Below are 23502 nucleotides of genomic sequence, written 5' to 3'. Positions count from 1 at the left end.
GGAAGGAAGGAAGGGAAATCTTTGCACCTCAAAGAACTTCAACCCAGAGGAGGAAGGCAGTGATTGCCAATTTGGAATTTCTTCTCATGCTCGGGGCGGAGACGGCCCATGGCCCCTTGGGCCGCATGGCGGTTCCTGCCTGAGAAGCTGTCTCAGGTCCAGCCAAGACAAAGGCGAAGAATCTGATACTGACCATCGGAGCCTTCAGTTCTACCCCTCGCCTGACTTCTGCAGCGGGAACTGGGAGCTCAGGAGTCCCAAGAGTCTGCCGTGACACTCCCCGCCATCACACAGCCCAGTGGGGACCCAGAGGACCTGTGGGGCACTGCAGAGAGGCACAGAGGCCACACAGGCCATGCATCCGGAGTTTTCCACTGGAGGGGAGCCTGTGAACACAGCCTCCCTCAACTGCTTTCCCACCGACCCCCGGCTGACCCAAGCTCACTGTTTCCTGCGGGAGGGGCAGGACATACTCACCTGGCCAAACACGTATCTGGCCACTTGTTTAGTTAACTCAGCCCTCAGTGTGACCTGGGTTTACAGGAGCTCTCTGAGCTTTCAGCGCAGGCAGCAAAGCACTCAGATGACACGTGGCGGTCCCTGGGGAGGCTCCCCAGAGCCATCACTCAAAGCCCATGCGGCTGTATTTTGCACACAAACCAACCAGCTTTGATACCTGCGTTCTCAGGAGAGGGTAAAAGACAAGTGGCAGGTTTAAAAGGAAGCTCTGGGTGGACAGGGGCCGTGGAGGAAGTCACGGAACTCATGACAGCAATGCGAAACGACAGTGAACACAGCAGGCAGGAAAAACCATGAGGAGAAAAGCAGTAGCTTCGGGAGCCCTGATATGGTGGGCCCACTGACTAAGCGCAGTAGTTTAGACTCCCAGCACTCAGCACCCCACCTGAAGCCACAGCCAAGGCACACTGGCCCCGAGCTTTTTTCTTCCCCTCCCCAGAGAAACCCAACAGAGAATGAAGGGTTCTGCAGAGCGGATCACAGACGAGGATATGGCCTGGTGATAAACACAACAGACCATGCTGGGAACAGCCGAGACCAAGCGCGGACACCAAGAGGGCCGTCCTCGCCCAGGAGACCGGGAAGATCTGAAAGTCTAATGACATCAAGGAATGGGACAAGGACATGGGGCAGGGACTCTCACAGCCCGTGAGTGGAAGCAGGGCTTGGGAGAATGGCTTTGGAGAGCGTCTTGGCATTTTCTTAAACGCACTCCCTTCGAGGCATGCGCAGACCGCATGTGGGGGGAGCGGGCACAAGGACCTTCACGGGGAGAGAGGAGACACAGGACACAAGTGGAACACCCGTCAGCACACAGACACGTAAAATGCGACGAACCTGCGGGGAGGATCAGCACACGCGGCCCTCGGCAGCCCCAGTACAGAGCAACAAGAAAGCTCAGATTGATGTCGGGTGAAAAGCACAGGCCGCACAGCCATGTGCAGCGTTACGCGTCTGTGGGCGTGATGAACGCACAGATACAAAGCCCCGTACCCTCGCGTGCCCTTGGGGATTGGAAAAGCAAACTCTTGCTGGCAGGTTCAGCGAGTCAGAGGAGCTACGCTTCCCATCAATACACGATCGTCTTCTGTTTCTATTTTTTTAAGCTTCTTAAAATAAATTTCTAAGGAAGGGCAGAAAAAGCCAGAGTTGAGGTTCCACGTCCACGAGGTCCCTGGAGTTGTGAGACTCACAGAGACAGAAAGCGGAGGGTGGGAGCCGGGTCCGGGCTGGGTCCCGAAGGTTAGAGTTAAGCAGACAGAGCTTCCATTTGGGAAGATGAAGTCTTGGCGGAGGGGGGTTGCACAACGGCATGCATGTGCACGATGCCCCTGGCTACACAATTACACACTGCAACAAGGGAAAACTGTGGTGTGTATATCTTACCACAATGAAAGAAGAATGCAGGGCAGTAAGCACGAGTGGTACGAACTGAATTCCAACACACACACTTCAAGGAAAAAGCAAAGCACATATAAAAAAGAAGGGGATAGGAGAAAACACTATCTGTTCATTTGTGCAAAAAATATGGAAAGAGTAACTGGGCAGGGACAGGACCAGCTGTCTGAAGGGGCTTGGTGGTGAGATGGAGGGAAGAAGACACAGGTCGGCACTTCTCCAAGGAGGATAGAGTGTGCACTCTGAGCCACAGCGAGGCCTCACATACCAAAACCCCGGGCAAATATAATCCACCAGGACGCGGTGTGACTGCCACATGCAAAATAACACAGTGATACAGAAAGCCAACTGCGTTACAAATGAGCGACAGGACCACACGGAAGGAGGCCGGAAACAAAGAACGATCCTGAGTAACTCTGAAAGGCAGGGGACCATGAGGATCAGATGAGAGCGGGAACACATACGAGCTGCCAGGCAGTGAGCTGCTGTTTCCAAAACTGCCTTCCGTATGGACACTAGGATGGAGCGAACCGCAGAGAGAGCTGGGCTGTTCACCGACGGGGGAGGGTATCAGGAGGAGGGGGGTGTTCTGCAGGACCCCTGGGATACGAAGTGTCAGTATGAACTCGCTTTTAATGTCAATGCAAATGGGTGATATGGAACTACAGGGCTCTTTGTGTGTGTAAGAGACCTAGATGAATTTCCCACTCTGTCCACAAGGGGGCCTGGAGGCGACGACACCCCAGCAGCAGTGAGCACACCCACAAGCCAACCTTGGTTTCTAATTCTGCCCTCCGACAAAGGGAGCCAGGCTCCATGGAGAAATGGTTGCTTCCAGGGCTGGGGCTGCAATGTCTGATAGTGCCAGAAAGGAAGTGTGTGCTCAGAAAAGGAAGGGGCATGTTCCGAGGGCACAGGACCCTGTCTGCAAGAACACCCCCATGGCCAAATCTGGAACAATCTGTGCAGCCACATGAACAGTGGGATGGTGATGAAAATCCACTGAATAAGACAAATATCCATGAGTCTATTCTGGTACAAAGAAATATTAAGGAAATGTGGAGAAGGGACTGGTTCCTTCTCACAGCACAGTTCCCAGAACAAATCTAGAAGGAACAAAGGAAACAGAAAATCATCATTAGCCAAATATCAAAGTACCAACGGTCACTGGCAACCTCCGTCAATGGACACTAAAATCAGTGGACAAAACTCTGACAGAAAACGGTATTTGCAGACTCTCAAAGTTTCTTCCCACAAGGTCACTATTAGTTAGAAAGGGGCTGATGGGGGGGCATGCGGGTGGCTCAGTAGGTTGGGCATTCGACTCTTGGTTTCAGCTCAGGCCGTGATCTCGCAGTCATGGGACTGAGCCCAGCTTCAGGCTCTGTGCTCAGCGGGGAGTCAGTCTGCTTCTTCTCCCTCTTGCTCACACTCTCTCTCTCTCACAAATAGATGAATAAAATCTTCAAAGAAAAAAAACAAGGGAATAATGCGACTACAGTCAAGAAACCCTCAGAGACCCATGAGAAGACAGGCCGACACCGTATGTCCCTGGCACAGCACACTGAGGACACGGAGTCACCTCTGTGGACTTCTGGTCCAAACTCACAGACATTCTACCAACACCTGGCCAGTGTTCTTCACAAGCATCACGGTCATGAAAGACCAGGAAAGACTGAGGACTGTCACAGATTGAACAAGGCTAAGGAGACGAGACAACAACTGTGAGGAGTGGTTCGGCATCACACCCTGGAAGAGGAAATGTCCAGGGACGGGGCTGAGGGGCCACAAGGGCTGCAGGCTGAGCGGCTCCGGTACCCCGCATCTGGAAAACGGTTCCACGGGGACAAGCAGCTTCCACGCAGGAGGCCAGGGATGGAAAGAACACTTCTGTGCTGCAACTGTGTAGAAATTCAGCATGTGGCAGAGGGAGCACCCGGGAGCTGAGGCCCCGCGGGGAAAGGAAGCCTGTCTGTCCTCACGCCATCTCTGCAGGCATCTTTATGTCCAAGAAGCCAGCTGCTGGCCCCCAGCGACCCGGCAGCCCCCGCCCCTCCGCCGGGCCCGCCCTCAGACACTCACCTCCGGAGCAGGGACTGCTGCAGGCTCTTGCAGGTGGCCAGGGACTCCCCGGTGAACATGTGGCACACGACGACACGCAGGCAGCGGGCCATGAAGGCCAGCACGGCCTCGGGCTGGAGTGTGCCGCTGCGGGACACCAGGCACAGGCGCTGCAGCGCGGAGCACTGGCTGAGCGCCTGGAAGAACTGGGCGTTCGCACTGAAGTAGGGCTGCTCCAGCCTGCGGGGGGAGAGGACAGTGAGCTCCGTGCCGCTGGCAGGCGCAGCAGCCGCGGGGGCCTCTCGGTCTAGGGGCCCCCACCCAAGCTAAAGAGGGCCTCCACCAGCTGCCCCCACGCTGGACTACACCACAACCCCCTGCGGCACTGCTAGAGGACTCAGAGCCCGGGGTCTTCCCAGAAGATGCAGAGTCATGGGGAGACCCGATGCGAGCAGCCAGCCACTGCAGAGACCCCAGCCAAGTCACTGCTCAGGCCCTAGAGGCCATCACGTTTGCTGCCCTGCCCGCTCAGCAGTCCCCCCACCTCAAACGCTGACCTGCTGGGCAGGAGGCAGAGAGACATACTTAGATATAGTCCCTGTCACACAACATTGCTCGCCTGCAAAGCACAGAAGGAACGCCAAGGGACAGGGAGGGGATCTGGGGGTTGGGGCGGGAGAGGCACCCGAGCCAGGCGGGGCCGCTCCAGCCACATGCAGAAGGCTGAGGAGTACAGAGCAGATCCACAGTCCTCTAGAGGGGAGCCAGGGTAAGAAGAGCCGAGCTACAAAGCCAGGACTTCAGCTGCGGAAGCCAAAAGAAAGACTGGTAATCCACCCAGGTCAGACTTGCTTTAGAGAAACAGACAGGATAAGACGGCAAGAGCCCCACTGGGCGCCGGGCAGGGCCTCAGCAAGGGCAGGAAGGACCAACAGAGTCAGCACTGACTCTCCGGCCACAGGGACGAGAGCAGGACCTGGGAACATGGAGTGCAGGACAATACTCCAAACACTTACAGAACTTTTTTGCACACCCAGACAAAAACCCTAGAGGACAAGGCAGTTCCAAGGGCAGAGCGATGTGGTGGGGAAGCACTGTCGGAGGCACTGAGGAAAACTGACAGGGCAGCTCAGTGCCAGCTGTGAACACAGCTGTGGAAACAGCAGAGGCCCGGATTTGTGGCAGGACACTGGGCCACAGGAGCCCTCTAGAATGAGAGCCAGTGGAAGAAAGACGGGCTGGGGGAAGCTAACAGGATTCCAGGAGCTACCAGGAGGAGCCAAGAACTAGGAGAAAGGAGAGGGGAGCTGGTGGGAGTAGTGCCCCACCCCCACGTGTGACAGTCCTAACCCCGGCACCCGTGAATACACCTTCCTTAGAAACAGGGTCTTTGCAGATGCAATGGTGTTAGGATGAGGTCATGCCGAACTGGAGGGGCTCTAGTCCAAGGGCTGGTTCCTTATAAGAAGGCCCTACAGAGACACAGCATCACAGGGACACGCGGGGAAAGCGCCAGGGGGCAACGCAGGGCTCATAAGAGAAGTTTCTAGAATGAGCAAGAAATGTCCAAACCCACAAGGCAGCAGGTCTGCGCTGGAAAAGAGTGTCCTGTCCCAGCTCCCACAGGGAGAGAGACCCCAAATGCTCTGAATCCGGCCACATCCTGAGAGACGTTGATCTGACCAGGACTAGCTGTAGGGCCGCAGATAGCCCCCGAGTCCTTAAAGCCAAACAAGGCCCAAACGGGTCATGCACTAGATCCCTGTCACCCAAACACCCGGGGACACTAACAAGTCACAGGACAAAGGAAAAAAGATTTTTAAATGGGGTCTTTGAGGGCTACCTGGGTGGCTCAGTCAGTTGAGCGTTCACTCTTTTTTTTTTTTTTTTTTTTTAAAGATTTTATTTATTTATTTGACAGAGAGAGAGAGATCACAAGTAGGCAGAGAGGCAGGCAGAGAGAGGGGGGGAAGCAGGCTCCCCGCTGAGCAGAGAGCCCGATGTGGGGCTCGATCCCAGGACCCTGAGATCATCACCTGAGCTGAAGGCAGAGGCTTAACCCACTGAGCCACCCAGGCGCCCCGAGCGTTCACTCTTGATTTTAGCTCAGGTCACGATCTCAGGGTCATGAGATCGAGCCCTACATCAGGCTCCATGCTCAGCGCAGAGTCTGCTCGAGATTCTCTTTTCCTCTCCCTCGCCCCTCCCCCTGCTCGTGCTCTCTCTAAAAATAAATTAAACATTTAATTAATAGGGGTGCCTGGGTGGCTCAGTGGGTTAAAGCCTCTGCCTTCGGCTCAGGTCATGATCTCAGGGTCCTGGGATTGAGCCCCACATCTGGTTCTCTGCTCATCAGGGAGCCTGGTTCCCCCTCTGCCTCTCTGCCTGCCTCTCTGCCTGCTTGTGATCTCTGTCTGTCAAATAAATAAATAAAATCTTAAAAAAAAATAAATAAGTAATTAAGTAAGTAAAATGGGGTCTTTGAGAAAGAAAGACCAATGCCAGGCATCTACCAGAGCAGCCACCAGACAGAACGTCCCCCAACAACGGAATGTTCCATTCTGAGCTGTCCAGTAGGGGAGCCACCACTCACTGAAATGTGGCTAGTGAGACTGGTTTTCTTGTGTGTGTTTTTTTAACATTTTATTTACTTATTTGACAGAGAGAGAAAGCACAAGCAGAGGGAGAAGCAGGCCGCCCACTGAGCAAGGGAGCCAGATGCGAGGCTCGATCCCAGGACCATGGGACCATGACCTAAGCCGAAGGCGGACACACCTAATGACTGAGCCACCCAGGCGCCCCAGTGAGACTGTTTTTAATCTTATTTTATATTCTTTTTTTTAAGTACTCTCTATGCCCGACCTGGGGTTCAAACTCACAACCCCAAGATCAAGAATCACATGCTCTACCAAATGAGACAGCCAGGCGGCCCTTAATTCTGCTTTAATTAAATGTAAGTAGAGAGGTACCTGGCTGACTCAGTCAATAGAGCTTCTGACTCAATTTCCAGGTCACATGTTCAATCCCTGCATGGGTTATAGAGATGAAAGAGAAGAAAGGAAGGAAGGAAGGAAGGAAGAAAGGAAGGAGTTCTAATAAGCTCTAGAAGGAAAGAAAGAAAGAAAGATTGAATTTAGTAAGCTCCTGACACTAACACTGTGGCAGGGAACTGTGGGTCCTCCTGGGGTAAGATTTCAAAAAGCCTCACGTTCGGGCGCCTGGGTGGCTCAGTGGGTTAAGCCGCTGCCTTCGGCTCAGGTCATGATCTCGGGGTCCTGGGATCGAGTCCCGCGTTGGGCTCTCTGCTAGGCAGGGAGCCTGCTTCCCTCTCTCTCTCTCTGCCTGCCTCTCTGCCTACTTGTGATCTCTCTCTCTCTCTCTCTCTCTCTCGCTGTCAAACAAATAAATAAATCTTTAAAAAAAAAAAAAAAGCCTCACGTTCACTCTCCCACCACCAGCGGAGACTCAGGACACATGAGGGATGACAAGAGTTGCACGAAGCATGAGGCAGGAGGGAAGCCGCTGGTGGGGCCGTTCTGGGCACCCTATGGCGAGAATCCCCCCAGCGGCCACAGCCGGCAGAGACGTGACGCAAGCAGGTGTCCCATTCCAGAGATGTGGAGCCCCGGCCTGACACCCTGACACCCCGGCCTGACACTTTCAGAACTTTATGGGTTCTGAAAGAACTCCATCCTTAAAGAAAGAACTCAGAGAGCCAGCAGAGAGCAGCACCCCTCAGAGATGCGAAGGTGGCTGGGTGCAGTCCTAATGCACCCCAACCGAGGGCAAGGTGACAACCAAAGTCACACAGGGCCCAGACAGCAAGCAAATGTCCTCCCAGCTAGGAATGTGAAGTTTTGGAAAAGTTGGCTTCTCTTGCAAAAATGTTTGAACTTTTTCATTTTTTTTTAAGATTTTATTTATTTATTTGTCTCTTTATTTGAGAGAGAGAGAGAGTGAGTGCACAAGCAGGCAGAGTGGTGAGCAGAGGCAGAGAGAGAAGCAGGCTCCCCACTGAGCAAGGATGCAGGACTGGATCCCAGGACCCTGAAATCATGACCTGAGCTGAAGGCAGCACCTTAACTGACCGAGTCACCCAGGCATCCCTCATTGTCTCTTTCAAAAACAAATCACTCTTTTAAAAGTCCTAAGGTAAGCATCCCTTTGCAGACCTGAAAGTTGGAATACAGGAGGGCCAGAAGTCCAGATGGGGCCTGTGTGGCTCTGGCTGGTCCCTGGGGCAACCAGCCAGAAAGGAAGCACAGACCTGGGGCGCCCTGGTCACTAGGTGGCGCTGCGGGTCCACGTGACCGGGAGAGCTTGGCTACAAACCCAGTAAGCACGGGGCTCCGTGCTGTGTTCATACACTTTTAAATGGTTTTCAAGGTTTTCAACTAGCCAACCACTTCCAGGCTCTCCCACTCTGAAGGAAGCCGCCTACAACAGGTGTTTGGGAGGGGGGCAAGCCTGTCCACTCCACCAGCTGCCCGGGCGGGCAGGGCCCACACATCCCAACCTCCCCTCTGCTCTCAGCACTGCGGGGGGCTGGGAATGACGAAATGATCCATCACAATCACCTTCACCTTGGGGGGCCCTTGGCCCTGCTCCCTCTCAGCCATTCCTCAACCCTCCAACCAGTGAGGATCTGGCCTCAGCTCCCCGAAAGGCAGCCTGGGCTCCACAAGGTTCTGTGGGCACAGGAAGGTGCTCAGGGAGCACCCCTCTTCTGCCCTCCCACCTCCAAAGGGACCTAGCTAGGCCTCTAGGGCGGTCTCGGGACAGCCTCCAAGGCCTGGCTCCAACCGGCCCTCTTGCTTCCGCCCAGACGCTGCCCTGGTTCTGAGGTCATGAGCAGCGTTGGGTGACTCAGGGTAATGCTTTCCCCTCCCTCCCCCGTGAGGCAGGGCTTAATCAGTCTTGGGAAAGAAGGTGCCCTTCTCTGTCCAGCTTGTAATCCTCTCTCTGCCGAGGTGCGCCACAGAACGATGTGTTCCGGCCCCACCTCCCCGCAGGAGCGGCCCTGGCTGCACGGACACAGCTCCTGGCCAGAAGTCCCAGCAGGCACAAAGCTCGAATTGATGGGCCTCACTGATAGGGACAGGAGTGGTAGCAGCTGGCCGGCTAGGGACCCCAAGGGCTGTCTTCTCAGGGACCTTCCACCAGAAAGAGCAGGAGCTGCCCAGGAGGTGGCCCCAGAAGCAGCGTGCCAGCCTCTCCCGGGCTTGGAGCACCGTTTCCTCTCTGTGGCTCCTGCCGACGGCAGGTGGGCAAGTACCACCTGCTCCTTTCACTCCAGCCTCCTGGGCTCAGCTTGCCGCAGAAGGCAGGAATCCAGAGGAACCGGGCCATTTGGCCGCCTTTTAGAAAGCGATGTTTGTTCTGAACAGGCAGTACCCAGCTCTGATCAGACATGGTTCTCAGCAGCCGGCGTGCACAGAGAGCCCATTATGCGCAGCAGTCAAGTTCTCGGCTGACCTACAAAACCCATTTATCCCGGGTCCTGCGGGCCTCCCCAGCCACAAAACCCACCATGCATGCTCAGCCCTGCTCCCGGGGAGGACCTCGCCACAAGGATCACGTGCCAGCCCCGGAAGCCACTCGGTGACGGCTGAATGCTGCTGTGTTACGCTGCTGGATGCTCAATGGCCCCACGAGGCAGGAAGTGCTTCCAGGGGCCCACAGACCAGCTCCTCAACCCTCTGGGCCTCACTTTCCTCATCTGCAAAATGGGACAACTATAGCTCTACTCCTAGCATTGTTGCAAATGTCAAAGGGGTCAAACCTTACATGTGGGAAAAGCACCTGGCAGCCGTGACAAGTCCACCAGCAGAATCCAACTGCGGTCGGCACCCCAGCCCTTCCCCGTGGCTCCTGGGATGCCTCCCAGCTCTGTCTGCCAGCTCCCCGCCTGCCCGCCTGCCCTCGCTCAGCCGGCTCTGCTGATTCTTCCAGAGCCTCCTACTGTTGCTGAGTGACCCCAGGCCCAGGCTGGGGACCACGGCCTCACGGACTCCGGCGTGCACGTGCGCAGCCGAGCTGCACAGGCTCCCTCTCCGCTGATGGCAGCCCCATCAGCTCAGCTGCTCGGGCCAAAAGCCTCAGCATCATCGGGACTCACCCTGATCCCCCACCCGCCCCATGGATCCAATCAATCAGCCAACTCCGGGTCTCTCCCTGAGTGTCGGACACAGCCTCCCACCCTAGCCTGGACACAGCAGTGTGACCTGCTCTTCCGCTCCCCTCCAGCTACCTGGGCCCCTGGCTGCTCCTGAAACAGCCGGCACCGCCCATCCCAGGGCCCTGGCACGAACTTGGCTCTGTCCGACAGAACCTTCCGCGCAGACCGGAACGTTCCATATGTACGCCCTGTCCACCACGGCAGCCACGAGCACGTGCACTCACCGAGCACCTGAACTGTGGCTCATACCACTGAGAAACCGTATTTCATGTTAACTCACTTAAATGCAAGTTGCCTGTGATTCCCAGTCATCGGCGGCTCGTGCCGCTCCACCTGTCTGGCTGGGAATGTTCCTCCCAGGTTCTACTTCGCTAACTTAACTTTGTGAAATCTTTTCTCAAATCTCACCTTCATGACATCCACCCCACCCCTGACCTCCAGCAACCCTCAGCCCGCTCTGCTTCTTTCTCCCCAGCCTCCCTTACTCACTCATAAACCACATTCTTTCTTCTGTGCACTGCTGGCCCACTTCCCCACTGGAATGTCAGCTCCCAGGGACAAGGATCTCTCATTACAGACAGAACCCGGCGTGACAGGTGTTCACATACTTGCTAGACAGAGAAAGAACCATCACAGGGACAGCAGGTGCCAAGCCCTGTTCCATAGGCCTTACAGGTACAAATTCCTTTGGACTTACCAGCCCCACTTTACAGGTGGAGGAACAGGGCAGGGAGGGGGGGACCAGCTCAGACGCCACACCCGCTCCCCCTCCCCCAGGCAGACCGGCCAGCAGCCCAGGCAGCCGGGAGCACCTGCCGTGTCCAGGCGGCTCTGCAGGCAGCAGACACTGAATGTTCTGGACACGAGGCAGGTGTCTGGGGGAGAGATTTCGACTACTCTGACTTGTTGAATTACGTGACTGTATTACATTATTTTACCTTCACTGATTTCTGTTTTTACCCAACACTCCTGGATGATGACCAAACGGTTCAGCCACAGTCCAGTCAGAAAAGGTACAAGGCTTAATGGGCTGGCAAGAAAGCAAAAAGCACTGACGGCAATAATGAGAGATCCAGAAACACCCTGACTCGGAACTGGGTGAAATTTGACCTCTAATGCTCTCCTTGGCCTCCCCTCATTAAGGAACACTCAATTCCTAATCACAGACTCCCTCGGTCAGCAGGATCGCAGGCCTGTGGAGCCTTCTATTGTCAAACACAGGGATCCATCCGCAGCTCCTACGGACAGGTGGCCTACTGGCCTCGCCCCTACTGTCGCTTCTTCCAGAAAGGCCAGTGACGTGACCGCAACAGCACGGGAAGAAGCAAGGCGGGACAAGGTGCGGGACAGAGAAGAACCAGTGAAAAGAGAGGGGGTGGATGCCTAGTGTCACAGACATGCCAGCAAGAAGGCAGACGTGGGCGCCTCAGAAGTCGGAAAGGCCCTTCCCGTACAGGCGGTGGTGGGGGCTGAGGCCAGCTCACGGACTTGTAGCTCCAAGAATCACAAAGTCGGACAGAAAGCCCCAGGCTGGCCTCCCAGCCCCCCTACTTACCAGCTCTGCCGCTCGGGAACGGGAGCAGCCACCTCATGGGGCGGTCACAAGGACGGAGCAAGACTGCGCACACAGCAGCATCTTCTAGCGTGATCGCAATCACTCACAGCCGCCACGATGAGGACCCGGTCAGGCCCCGCTTCCCACCTCCCACCTGCCCTCCCTGGGCTTGGCCCCAGCCGCCTCCCTGACCGTTCCCCCGCTGCGAGGCCCTCGTCAGCCCCACCCGGACACTCAGCCACTAGAGGCCACCCTGGCAGATGGGCCCAGCTGCACGTGGCCGGGCCAACCACGCTCCCCCACCGCCCCTCCCACCTCCGAGGGGCGCGCAGACCGCCAGGAGCTGCCGGGGCCCTCTCACCTGAGGTCCTTCAGCCGCGTGCAGTGTCTCAGCATGTCCGAGAGGGCGGACATGTAGACCACCTTCCCCATCATGCCCAGGTTGGCCAGCGAGAGGGACTGCAGCTGCTGGCACTGCAGGCCGATGCTGAGCAGCCCAGAGCCCGTCAGGATGCTGGGCAGCTGCGCCAGCGTCAGGTGCCGCAGGAAGGCCAGCTGCCCGATGGCGGCCACCTCCGAGTCCCCAACGCTCTGCGCCCGGCTGCAGGGCGGGAGGGAGTTGCGGATGGCGGGCTCGTTGCGCGGCATGGCGGAGGAGAAGTTGGACCCGATCAGCTCGAGGCGCTCCAGAAAGGGCACGCTCTTCAGCAGGGACCAGAACACGGAGGACGGCTGAGGGCCCGCCTGGCCCGGGAAGGGGCCGGGGCCGGACGGCACACCGATGCGCACCTTCTTGCCGAAGCCACGGGGCACGGCGTGCATGGTGGGCTGGGCGGGAGCGCGGTCGGCCCGCGGCGCCGAGTCGGCGACGGAGCAGACGGGCAGGGACAGGGAGCGCAGGTGGCGCAGTCGGGCCAGCAGCTGGCAGAGGTGGCGGCCCGGGCCCTCGGAGCTGTGGTGGTGAGCGGCCGAGAGGTTGAGGTGGCGCAGGTTGCGGCAGGATGCCACCAGCGTCTCCAGGATGCTGCTGTCGATATCGTCCTCTGCCTTGCGGAGCAGGGAGTCCGGCGACAGGCAGTGGACACAGCCGCTGAGGTTGAGGCTCGCCAGGCTGCGCAGCTCCTTCCCGCCGTCGATGACGCGCTGGATCAGGTGGCCGCCGGACAGGGCGCAGCGGCTGAAGCTGAAGTAGAAGGGGTTGTTGAACCTCAAGTGCTGCAGCAGGGACGAGCCGTTGAGCCAGGACCGGGGCAGCTGCAGGGCGTCCAGCGCCACGTTGCGGGCCATGGAGTCCAGCAGGTTCTTGGTGGCCCCGCTCTCAGCAAAGCTGCCGGGCACAGAGATGAGGAAGGCATGCAGGTTCTCAGGCGTGCGGTCGCTGAGCACGGCCAGGTACAGCCGCACCACCTCCTGGTTGATGTAGCCGGGCGCCAGGCGCGCGTAGAAGACTCGTAGGTTCTGGTAGTGAGGCACGTTGCTCTGGCCCACCATCAGCTGGCCCGACAGGACGGCACCCTCGCGCGTGCGGTCCAGGATCTCGAAGTAGAGCAGCAGCTTCTCCAGGCTGGTGCAGCAGGGCACGACGCCATAGGACGGCGTGTACAGCGTCTGCTTGAGCTCCCGCACGCGGCTCAGCGTGGCCTTGCACTCGCCACTCAGCTGGCCGGCGTCGAAGCCGGGGCTCACGTCGATGGCCAGGGAGCGCAGCTGCTGCAGGGCCGAGAGCATCTTGGAGAGGCGCAGGGAGGTCAGGTGGCAGCCCGAGAGGTTCACTTTCACCAGGCTGCGGCAGCGGGCCACGTGCTCGATGGTGGCGCCCGACAGCCAGTAGCAGCCGGCCATGTCGAGCTGCTGGATCTCCCGGCCGATCTCCTTCACCAGCTGCTTCACTTTGTCCTCGCTCGCCTGCAGGAAAGGCCCAGGGAAGGCCGGGGGGCGGTCAACGAAGGGAAGGGGCCGAAGGCACCCAAGCGACTCCTTCTCCTTCGTCCTCGGGTCACACCCTCCCCCACAACAATCGGGGAGCCCTGAGGGGCCCTGCAGGAGCTCACTACTCCAGCGGAGGGGGTACACTGGAGGGGAGCACTGGCCCCTCCTTCCCCTCCCACATGCTCACCTCCCACAGTCCCCGGCTAGGCAGAAACCTAAACATGGTGCAGCTGGTGCGGAAAAGTGTGGCGGTTCCTCAAAAAGCTGACACAGAGTGACCACGGGCCCCGGCGATTCCCCTCCTAGGCGTGCGCCCGAGGGAATGGGAAAAAGAGGGACTCACTCCAGGCTCCCCGATGTTCACAGCAGCACTAGTCACAGGAGATGAAACAACCCAACGTCCACCAGTAGACGGATGGGTAAGCACAACGTGGTCTGCACATACAAGGCAAGACTACGGAGCCACAGAAGGAAGCGAAGCTCCAACACACGCCACAGGGGGTGAACCTTGACGCAGCACAAGGGGAAAGAAGCCAGTCCTAAAAGATCCCATGTTGTGTGACCCCACTTACACGATTATCCAGAAGAGGAACACTCACAAGCAAAAAGCAGAACCGAGGTTACTAGGGGCTGGGGAAAAGGGGAATAGGGAGTTACTGCTCTCGGGATCCAGACTTTCTGTTCAGGGCGATGGAAAAGTTCTAGGAGCGCCGGTGATGGCGGCACATCACCACAAACGGACGTCCTGTACAACATACAGCAGCACGTACTTAGAAATGGCGGAGATGCTAAATGTTACCTTACGTGGGGTTTCCTGAATCACACAGTGGAATCATGCCCTGGAAACCCGATGCATTGTCACATCATTAAATATTCCTCAAACACCTGCTGTGATCTGGTTAGGCAAGCCATGGTACATCTAGCGAGGGAACTCAGGGACATCCTAACAGCAGGACATCCTAACCACCACCAAGGAGGCCTTCAATAGCACCCCTGCCTGGAGCACTCGCACACGTGATGTCTGTGCATCTCGGTCACTTCTCTAAGGTAGACTCACGCACACATGGCCACGCAAGCACAGGACACACACATCAGGGGTCCTGATACATGGTGCTGCGACACTGTGCTGGGGGCACCTCCCTCTCCCGCCAAGAACCCTCCCAGGCAGGGAGCCTGACCTTGGCTCTGGGGAGTCAGCTCAGCCTCCCCGCACACCCACACTCCCCCAGCAGAAAGGAACATACTCCGCTCTCACCGAGAGAACCAAGCTCTGGAGGGGCCTCACCCAGGGTTCAAATGCATAGCTTCACCAAGGAATCCCTCCCACAGCCTCCTAACATGTGGGTTCCAGTCAGGATCTGTATTGTTATCTTTAAGATACGTTGTCAGTTGACTTTTCCACCAAAGTTGCGAGGCAGGCGCGCCAGGGTGGCTCAGTGGGTTAAAGCCTTGCCTTCGGCTCAGGTCATGATCCCAGGGTCCTGGGATTGAGCCCTACATCAGGCTCTCTGCTCCGAGGAGTGCCTGCTTCCTCCTCTCTCTCTGCCTGCCTCTCTGCCTACTTGTGATCTCTGTCTCTCAAATAAATAAATAAAATCTTAATTTAAAAAAAAGTTGTGAGGGGACGCCTGGGTGGCTCGGTTGGCTAAGCGGCTGCCTTCGGCTCAGGTCATAATCCCAGTGTCCTGGGATCGAGTCCCATATCGGGCTCCTTGCTCAGCAGGGAGCCTGCTTCTCCCTCTGCCTCTGCCTGCCTCTCTACCTACTTGTGATCTCTCTCTCTCTCTCTGACAAATAAATAAATAAAATCTTTAAAAAAAAAAAAAAGTTGCGAGGCAATCATAAAAAAGAATGAAATCTTGCCGTTTGCAACAACGTGCATGGAGCTCGAGAGTATAATATTAAGGGCAACAAGTCAGAGATAGACAAATACTGTATGATTTCACTCATGTGTGAATTTAAGAAACAAAAGGGCAAAGGTAAAGAAGAGGGAGAAACAAACCAAGAAACAGACTTAACTACAGAGAACAAAGTGATGGTGACCGAGGGGAGGTGGGCGGCGGGTAGTGGAGAAGAGGGGATGGGGACTGAGGAGTGCACTTGTGCTGAGCACCAAATGATCTATACCCGAAACTAACATAGCACTGTATGTTAGCTATACTGTAATTAAAATTTAATCACATCATTGAAAAATTCGCAAGGCAAATTGAGGGAAGGACAACCTTGCCCGTAAGTGATGCTGGAACAACTGAAAAGCCATATACAAAGGAAGGAACCAGGGGCGCCTGGGTGGCTCAGTGGATTAAGCCGCTGCCTTCGGCTCAGGTCATGATCTCAGGGTCCTGGGATCGAGCCCCACATCGGGCTCTCTGCTCCGCAGGGAGCCTGCTTCCTCCTTTCTCTCTCTGCCTGCCTCTCTGCCTACTTGTGATCTCTCTCTCTGTGAAATAATAAATAAATAAAATCTAAAAAAAAAAAAAAAAAAAAAAAAAAAAAAAAAAAAACAAAGGAAGGAACCCTCGATCCTTACCTCACACCACATACAGACTACCACATCAGGGATGACACGCCTACCGTAAGAGCTAAAGCTATGAAACTTCTACAAGAGAAAGAAGCAGAAGATCTTCACAACCTCAGGTTTAATACTTTACTTCAACAGATTACAAAAAACAAGAACTCAAAAAAAAAATCAATAAATTGGACTTCAACTTAAACACTTCTTCTCTTCAAAAGACACTGTTTAAAAAAAAAGAAAAAGAAAGGCAAGCCACAGACTCCAAGAGAAAATACTCACAATACAGGTATCTGACAAAGGATCCAAAATACAAGAGGACTCCTAGAACTCCACAAGAAAAAGCCCTAGCAGTGGCTTCTGGAAAGAAGATAGACAAACGGCCCAGCCCTGGATGGAAACTGCACTCTGGGCACCCCAGCACCCTACCCAGGCCAGGAAAAAGCACAAGGCGACACCTGTCCTGCCCATCACAAGAGCAGACACTTAGAAGCCTGGCCTGGAGGGTATAAGGCAGCTGAAGGCCCACACACAGCTGCTGCGGGGGTAAGATGGGGCCTCCCCGCACCACCAAGAAAGTTCCAGAACCTACTCCTGGGCATCCGCCAGGAAGTCCAGCTCCCTCCCAGCACAGCCTCCACTGGGCCCACGTCCCCACTGCTGGGCGGCCCGCTACCAGCACCTCTCAGCCTCTAGCTTTCGTCACCTTGGGTGTCTCAGAGGCTGAGCCAGTCAGGACTCTGAGCGCCCGCCCACTTTGTCACCAGCCACGCGGCGCTCTACTGCCCGGCTAGTCCTTGGGTGGGCACGTGGGCCGTCCCCACCCTCGCGACCGCACCTCACCTCGTAGTCCTTCTGCAGCAGCACAGTATGGGTGAGGCTCTTATCCAGGCACAGCGCCGCCAGCTTCCGGCAGGTGCGCCGAACGTTCAGAACCAGGTCTGTGCTGGGCACGTGGCTCAGGATGTGCAGCAGGATCTCGTCCGAGAAGCCGAGAAGGTGGGCGCCCGCCGCCATGGCGGCTGCTGCAGGGGGCACGTCGTCATCGTTGGATGTGTCCTGCAAATAAAGACAATACCGAATTCCCACGGGATCCCCAATGGTGGCCTTCAGCCTGGCCTCCTCGGCCAAGGACAAATGCCAAGAGCAGCCCTCACCACAGTCTGTGGGAAAGAAGGTGCTTTTCCCAAAATCTTAACCACAGAGCAAGAAGCCAAGATATTCTTCAGAAGCCCCTTTCAGATCTGCCCACCAGGTCTCTCTTCAAAAGTAGGAGATTCAAAATGAAATTTCAATTCTTTTCCAAATTTAAGGAGTTTTTCCTACTAAAGGGTTCCTACCAAATCTGGCGTGTTTCAGACTCAACTTCCGACCACCGGCCAAGGCTGTCGGCTTGGGAAAGCTGCTATCCTCCCACTGTCCCAGTATCACTCTGGATTCTTAGAAACGCTTAGGCAGGAGAATTCTATCAAGAAACAGTAAGAACCAGGGGTGACAGCAGTGTCTTCGCCTCTTGGGGTTGCTGTGATGGACCCCCAGCCCTCAGCCCGCAGCAGGGGCAGCTCTTCTCAGCGCTGGCATTAAGGGCAAGAAAAGCCAGAGAATGAGACCATCCAGTCCTTATGAAGAAGAAAGAGCACCTGCTAATGACATTTTTCTGTCTTCAGACCAGTACTAGCTAACAGGGAGCACGCCACAGAGCCCCACCTTATCACACTTTCTGGCTAGGAACTCCTGTTGGTATCTGCCACGAGCTGTGCCCACATTTCAGTTTGTTCTGGTAGCTATCTGCAAAAGGTTTTCTTCTCTGACGCGGGCCTTCCGCCGCTCCTGGGTTGATGTGTACAATGAGAGGGAGGGAGGGGTTCCACCAGGGCTGGTGGGACCTCAAATCCCCAAATCGAGGACCAAGTAACTGGAGGCTCTGAGGGGAAACCCATGGTGGGCAGGGACCCCTGAATCTTCCCAGCACGCCCTGGAAGGGGTCCAGCCCCCCCCAAACCGTCCTCCGGGGGTGCCTGTCGGACCACTCCCAGGAGACGGCACCGGGACTATTTCTCCTGCCGTTTGCAGCAGTTCTGTCTGTGAGCCCTCCTCCTCCGGCCTGACTTTTCTTCTGCACATATTTGCAAGGATGGAAGCTCTGAGGCCTGGAAAGCCCTGCTGCTGCCATGGCAACTGTGAACCCCGGGGCGGGAGAGCCGCTGCGCACACCCCACGCAGCCTCCAGGGGTTTCCCAGGCAATCCGACTGCGGCACCCCTTTATTAGGTCCTGAAGAGCTCCAGGCCTGCCAAGCCCTCCCCAGGCCTGGGAGAGGGTCTCCACAGATACGTCCCCCTGTTTAACAGTGCTGGCTCTGCCCACATTCCCTTCTCCGCAAGAGGCAGCCCTCCCTGCTCCCCTTTCCATTTGAGGTGGCTTTAGTCCTGTCTCGCTACTCTGGAGGTCTGCGATGGCCCCCAAGTCCAAGTGCTCGGGGGTGCCGTGTTCTGGGGCTACCGTTCTCAACTATTAGTGACTTTCCTTAGCTCAGTGCTTCCCAGAGCCAGTCGTGGGTATCAGAGTCCCAGACCCCACCCCAGACCCAGACACTCCATCGCGGGGAGAAGCTTCAACCAGAGGGGTCCTTTTCAGGCAAAGCTGACAAACGGTGGGGGGGGGGGGGGTCAGGCAGGGAAAGGGCCCGGGGACGAGAGGGAGGGACAGCTTGAATCCACGGAGCAGCCTGAGGCAAACCCGTCCTCATCCCTATCTGCAGGCTTATCAAAGTAAGAAGGCCTTCTCAGAGCAGTGAGAACAGGGGGCAGAACACTGTCAGAAGCTCCAGCCTCACAGAATGTCACTAATACTGAATTTCTCTTAAAACCTACCCAGAAGTGGCGCCTGGGTGGCTCAGTGGGTTAAAGCCTCTGCCTTTCGCTCAGGTCATGATCCCAGGGTCCTGGGATCGAGCCCCACATCGGGCTCTCTGCTCTGCAGGGAACCTGCTTCCTCCTCTCTCTCTCTCTGCCTGCCTCTCTCCCTACTTGTGATCTCTGTCAAATAAATAAATAAAATCTTTAAAAAAAAAAAAAAAACCTACCCAGAAGTTACAGGGGCACCTGCCTGACTCAGACAGTAGAGCGTGTGACTGCTGATCTCAGGGTTGTGAGTTCGAGCCCCAAGCCCCACACTGGGCATGGAGCTCACATTTAGGAAAAAAAAAAAGAGGGGGGCAGGAACCCAGTTCCAGCCCCCTCTATCCAGTCTCAGCACACCCCACAAGGTGATTTTCCCCACATTCCATGCTCCCAAATGCAGGCACTTGGGAGCAGCTGGCTGAACCTGGTCTCCAAAGGCCGATCCTGGGAGGTGGCTGCCGGGTTTGCAATAGTCAAGTCTTTTGCCAGGAATCCAGGTTTTCCAAGCCAAGGACCTGTGGTTTCTAAGTCTACACACACATCTTTTCCCCAGGAAAGCCAGAAGCTCTGCAGACGCCAAAAGCAAACAAGGAATGGTCCCTGGGAAGGAAGGAATCAAAACCTGTAGCCCAGAGAATACGCCCAATTCCACACACATACACCCATATACTGCCACCCTCGCTTCCCTCTGCCTGTCAGAACCATGTGTTTTCAGCCTTGGCAGAACTATGGCAGACCCACTCTCTATCTCAGAACCATTAGATAAGGAGCACATGACGCTCCATCTTGGGGTCGTGAGTTCAAGCCCCACACTTAGGCGAAGAGCTTACTTTAAAAAAAAAAAAACAACAAAAAAAAAACATTAGGTAAGTAGCCTGAGTAGCCTTTGGCCGGGTTTGACCAGCTGAAACTGCCCTTCACGCCACAAGAAAAGGGCTGCTGGGGCTTCCTGATCCAGGACAGGCATCCCCCATGGTCTTGCAGAAATCAGACCAGGGAAGAGGACGGACAGGTGGTCTTTCTCAGGCGCCTCTGGGAACCATATGTTTAGAACCAGGTCATGACCACTTATAGGGGTGGTTTGAAGCATAAGGGTTAAAAAGAGTTTAATGTACTTTTCAGAACGTAACATCTCACAATTTTTTTTTTAAGAACTGAAAGACAGAAAGAGTAAAAATTAGGTACTAAAACTTCAGTATCTGCCCAAAAAAAAATCCTCCCTCCCAGATGTTTACCCGTCAGGCACCCAAAGAAACCACAGAATTCACAAACCAATTGATGAGATGTCTGGAATGATGTAAATGAGCCAAAGGGAGAGACAGAGATGAAACAAGATTGGTCACGTGTTAACTGTGAAAACTGGGCATTGGCTGGGGAGAGGGGGACGAGGGGGGACAATCTGGCTGGCTGGTGGTAGAGCATGTGACTCGATGTCAGGGTTCTAAGTTCAAGCCCCGTGTTTGGCGTAATGCTTACTTAAAAAAACAAACAAACAAAAAAGAGCAAACATTAAATGGAAAAGAAATGTTTCTTTCTTTTTTTAAAAATAAGATTTTATTTATTTATTTAACAGAGAGATCACAAGGAGGCAGAGAGGCAGGCAGAGAGAGACAAGGAAGCAGGCTCCCCGCTGAGCAGAGAGCCCGATGCGGGGCTCGATCCCAGGACCCTGAGATCATGACCTGAGCCGAAGGCAGAGGCTTAACCCACTGAGCCACCCAGGCGCTCCAAAAGAAATGTTTCTTAAATAACTGGGCAGTGGGTACAACAGAAAGGCGCATCACAGCGCACCTTCATGATGTGAAAATGTTATACGTAACATATTTGGCATTATAAAATACAGGGTCAGTCAGAAGAGGAGCACAACTGTATGGGTTTCCGCTCCACACTCTGCCCACTTCCTAGGTCTCTGCTTCTCCAGGTGGCAATTTCTGGCACATGCCCTTCCTCCCTCATGCCTCCAAGCCTTCCCACAAGCTGTTCCCTCCACCAGACATGCCACCACACAGGAAAACTGCTACTTTCAGAACTAGGCTCAAACACAATGAAGCCCTCCCAGCATCAGCCAGACAGGCTTAACTCACCCTCACCCTGTCCCTCCCCTGCTGTACCAGGTACCCTCCTCCTGCTCCAGCCTAATCTGTCACGGTTTGCCTGCTTGCTTATCTGCTCCCTAGGCCAAGAACGGGTGTGGAACAGGGATCACTTGGTAATTTCCAAGGAAAAGCACTGAACCAGATGAGTCAACAGATCGCTGCTTCAGAATCGTTTGAAGCACTACAAGAAACTCCGGGAGTAATCCTGAGCGTCCACGTGTTAAAGCCAGTAATGACTTTCAAACTAAGACCACCTCATTCTGGAATCCTATAGTGGGGAGAGTTGCACAACCTTGCAAATATGTTTTTAAAACTGCTTTGGGCACTGACTGGCTCAGTCAATGAAGCCTCCAACTCTTGATCTCAGAGTTATGAGTTTAAGCCTCACACTGGGGCATAAAGCTTACTTTAAACACACACACACGCACACACACATACACTTTAAAACTGTGAATTTTGGGGCGCCTGGGTGGCTCAGTCATTGGGCGTCTGCCTTCAGGTCAGATCATGATCCCAGAGTTCTGGGATCGAGCCCTGCATCGGGCTCCTTGCTCGGTGGAAAGCCTGCTTTTCCTCTCCCAGGCGTCCTGCTTGTGTTCCTGCTCTCGCTGTCTCTCTCTGTCAAATAAAAAAAATGAAACCTTTAAAAAAAAAACAAAAACGGTGAATTTCACAGCCTGCAAGCTATATATCAATAAATAATAAATAGAACATCCCAGAAGGGACCTTGATCTCCACATCCAGGGTAGAAAAAGACGTCCACAAAGTAATAAGAGGCCTCACTGGCCATGTCACTCCTGTGTGTCAAGGAACAGAGGCCCCTTTGTGCCAGGACCCCGTAAGAACAAGGTACCAGCTCCCGCAAGTACACACTTGGAATCTGCTAACACAGCCAGGCTACTCCATAACTATTCCTTAAAGAGCTGTGGCTTTCTGACCCTTCAATCCCACCACCAGTCTGCAGGTGTGTCCCACACCCTCCCCCTGAATCTAGGGGCCACTTCTAAGCCAAACTCACTTCGAATGAAAAGGAATGTCAGCAACCTCAGGCCCAAACATTTCGAAGAAAACGCTTGACCCTCTGACTCCTGTTCCCCAGAGCACAAGTAAGCCCCTAAAACAGGGTATTCAAAGGTCCAAGTCCCAGATGATAAACAGACACACAGGTAGCCACAAGTACACATAAAGATAGGCAGGAAGTAACAAATGAAAAGATGCTAATCAGAGTCCAGATTGCACATACCCTGGTCTGCAGATAAAATACCTTGCACCGCATTACAGGAATTCAGTCCCAGACTTGTGGAGCATGGGGTAAAGGAATTCCAGGGTAAGCCAAAAGTCTCCCAGGTAAAATGGCTTTTCCTCCATTAGCCCCCAAGTCACACAACAAGCAGGCGCAGAGAAAAGTGGGCTGAAACTGAGCATTCAGAGATAGAGGAGATGGGGTGCACAATGGACATGGAAGACGAACGTCTCAGCTCCAAGGGCTGAGCCCACGTGCAGGGGCATGGGAAAATGGCTTGAGAGGCCTACAGCAGCATGGAACTCTGGGGCGCAGAGGCGGGGAAGAACTCTGGCGGTCACGACTGCGGGGCTGCGAAAGGGATGGAAAACCCAAGAGGGAAAGAGCTTGGGACTTCGCAACAGGGTGAGGGCTTGAGGGGCGGGACGACGCAAGGATGGGGCAAGGGGCAAGGCCAGGTTAAGGATGGGAAGGAAACGGTGGGGCCGAGGCCAGGGTCGGGTCAGGAAGGACCAAACCCGGCCGACGCCAGGCTCGGGGCGGAAAGGGGCAAGCGCGACCGGGGCTGGGGTCGAAGTCAAGGTGGGAAGCAGTGGGCCAGGTCGCGGTCGGGACGGGAAGGATGGAGCGGGTCAGGGGGCTAGATGGAAAGGACGCAAAAGGGACCGGGGCGGGATGGGAAGGCCCGAGCGGAGCCAAGGCCAAGGGGCAGGAAGGAGAGCGGAGAGAGGCGCCGGCCGTACCTCTCCGGAGCTGGCCATGTCGAAGGCGGGCGGGGCCGCGGCCGCCGGAGCCGCAGCCCCAGGGCCTCCTCCCGGCCCGCCAGGGATGCTCAAAGCCGGCGCGTCCGCGGCTCCACAGAGACCCTGGTAGGGGGCGGGGCCTCCCCCCACTTCCGGCGCCTGCCGTACGCAGTTCCGCTCGCCAGCCGGCGTGCCAGGCGCGGCCGCCATGCTGGGTGCGGCGCTGCTGCTTGGGGCCTTGCTAGGGCGCGGGGTGAGCTCGAGAGTACTGGGTCAGGCGCCGCTGCGTCCGCCGCAGCGTCTCTGACTTGGGCTCCCCCTCCTGTGCTCCTTGCTTGCTCCTTTCCAGCCACACTGGTCTCCCCT

General features: G+C 55.6%; 1 protein-coding gene across 1 annotated transcript in view; it reads right to left on the bottom strand.

Moving 5' to 3' along the window:
• Window positions 1-23275, bottom strand: part of FBXL18 (F-box and leucine rich repeat protein 18) — a 40267-nt gene extending 16992 nt beyond the window's left edge. The window contains exons 1-4 of the mRNA XM_045993474.1: window positions 23137-23275; window positions 16996-17211; window positions 12073-13616; window positions 4000-4218 (exon numbers count right to left, since the gene is read on the bottom strand). Coding sequence (XP_045849430.1) covers window positions 4000-4218; window positions 12073-13616; window positions 16996-17211; window positions 23137-23154 — 1997 coding nt within the window. The 5' untranslated portion in view covers window positions 23155-23275. The remainder of the gene's footprint in view (window positions 1-3999; window positions 4219-12072; window positions 13617-16995; window positions 17212-23136) is intronic.
• Between the last annotated feature and the right edge of the window lie 227 nt (window positions 23276-23502).

Source organism: Meles meles, chromosome 21 (genome assembly GCF_922984935.1).
Source record: "Meles meles chromosome 21, mMelMel3.1 paternal haplotype, whole genome shotgun sequence".
In the NCBI taxonomy this organism is placed as follows: Eukaryota; Metazoa; Chordata; class Mammalia; order Carnivora; family Mustelidae; genus Meles; species Meles meles.
Note: the sequence above shows the minus strand (reverse complement) of the source record. Positions and strands in the feature narration are given on the sequence as shown.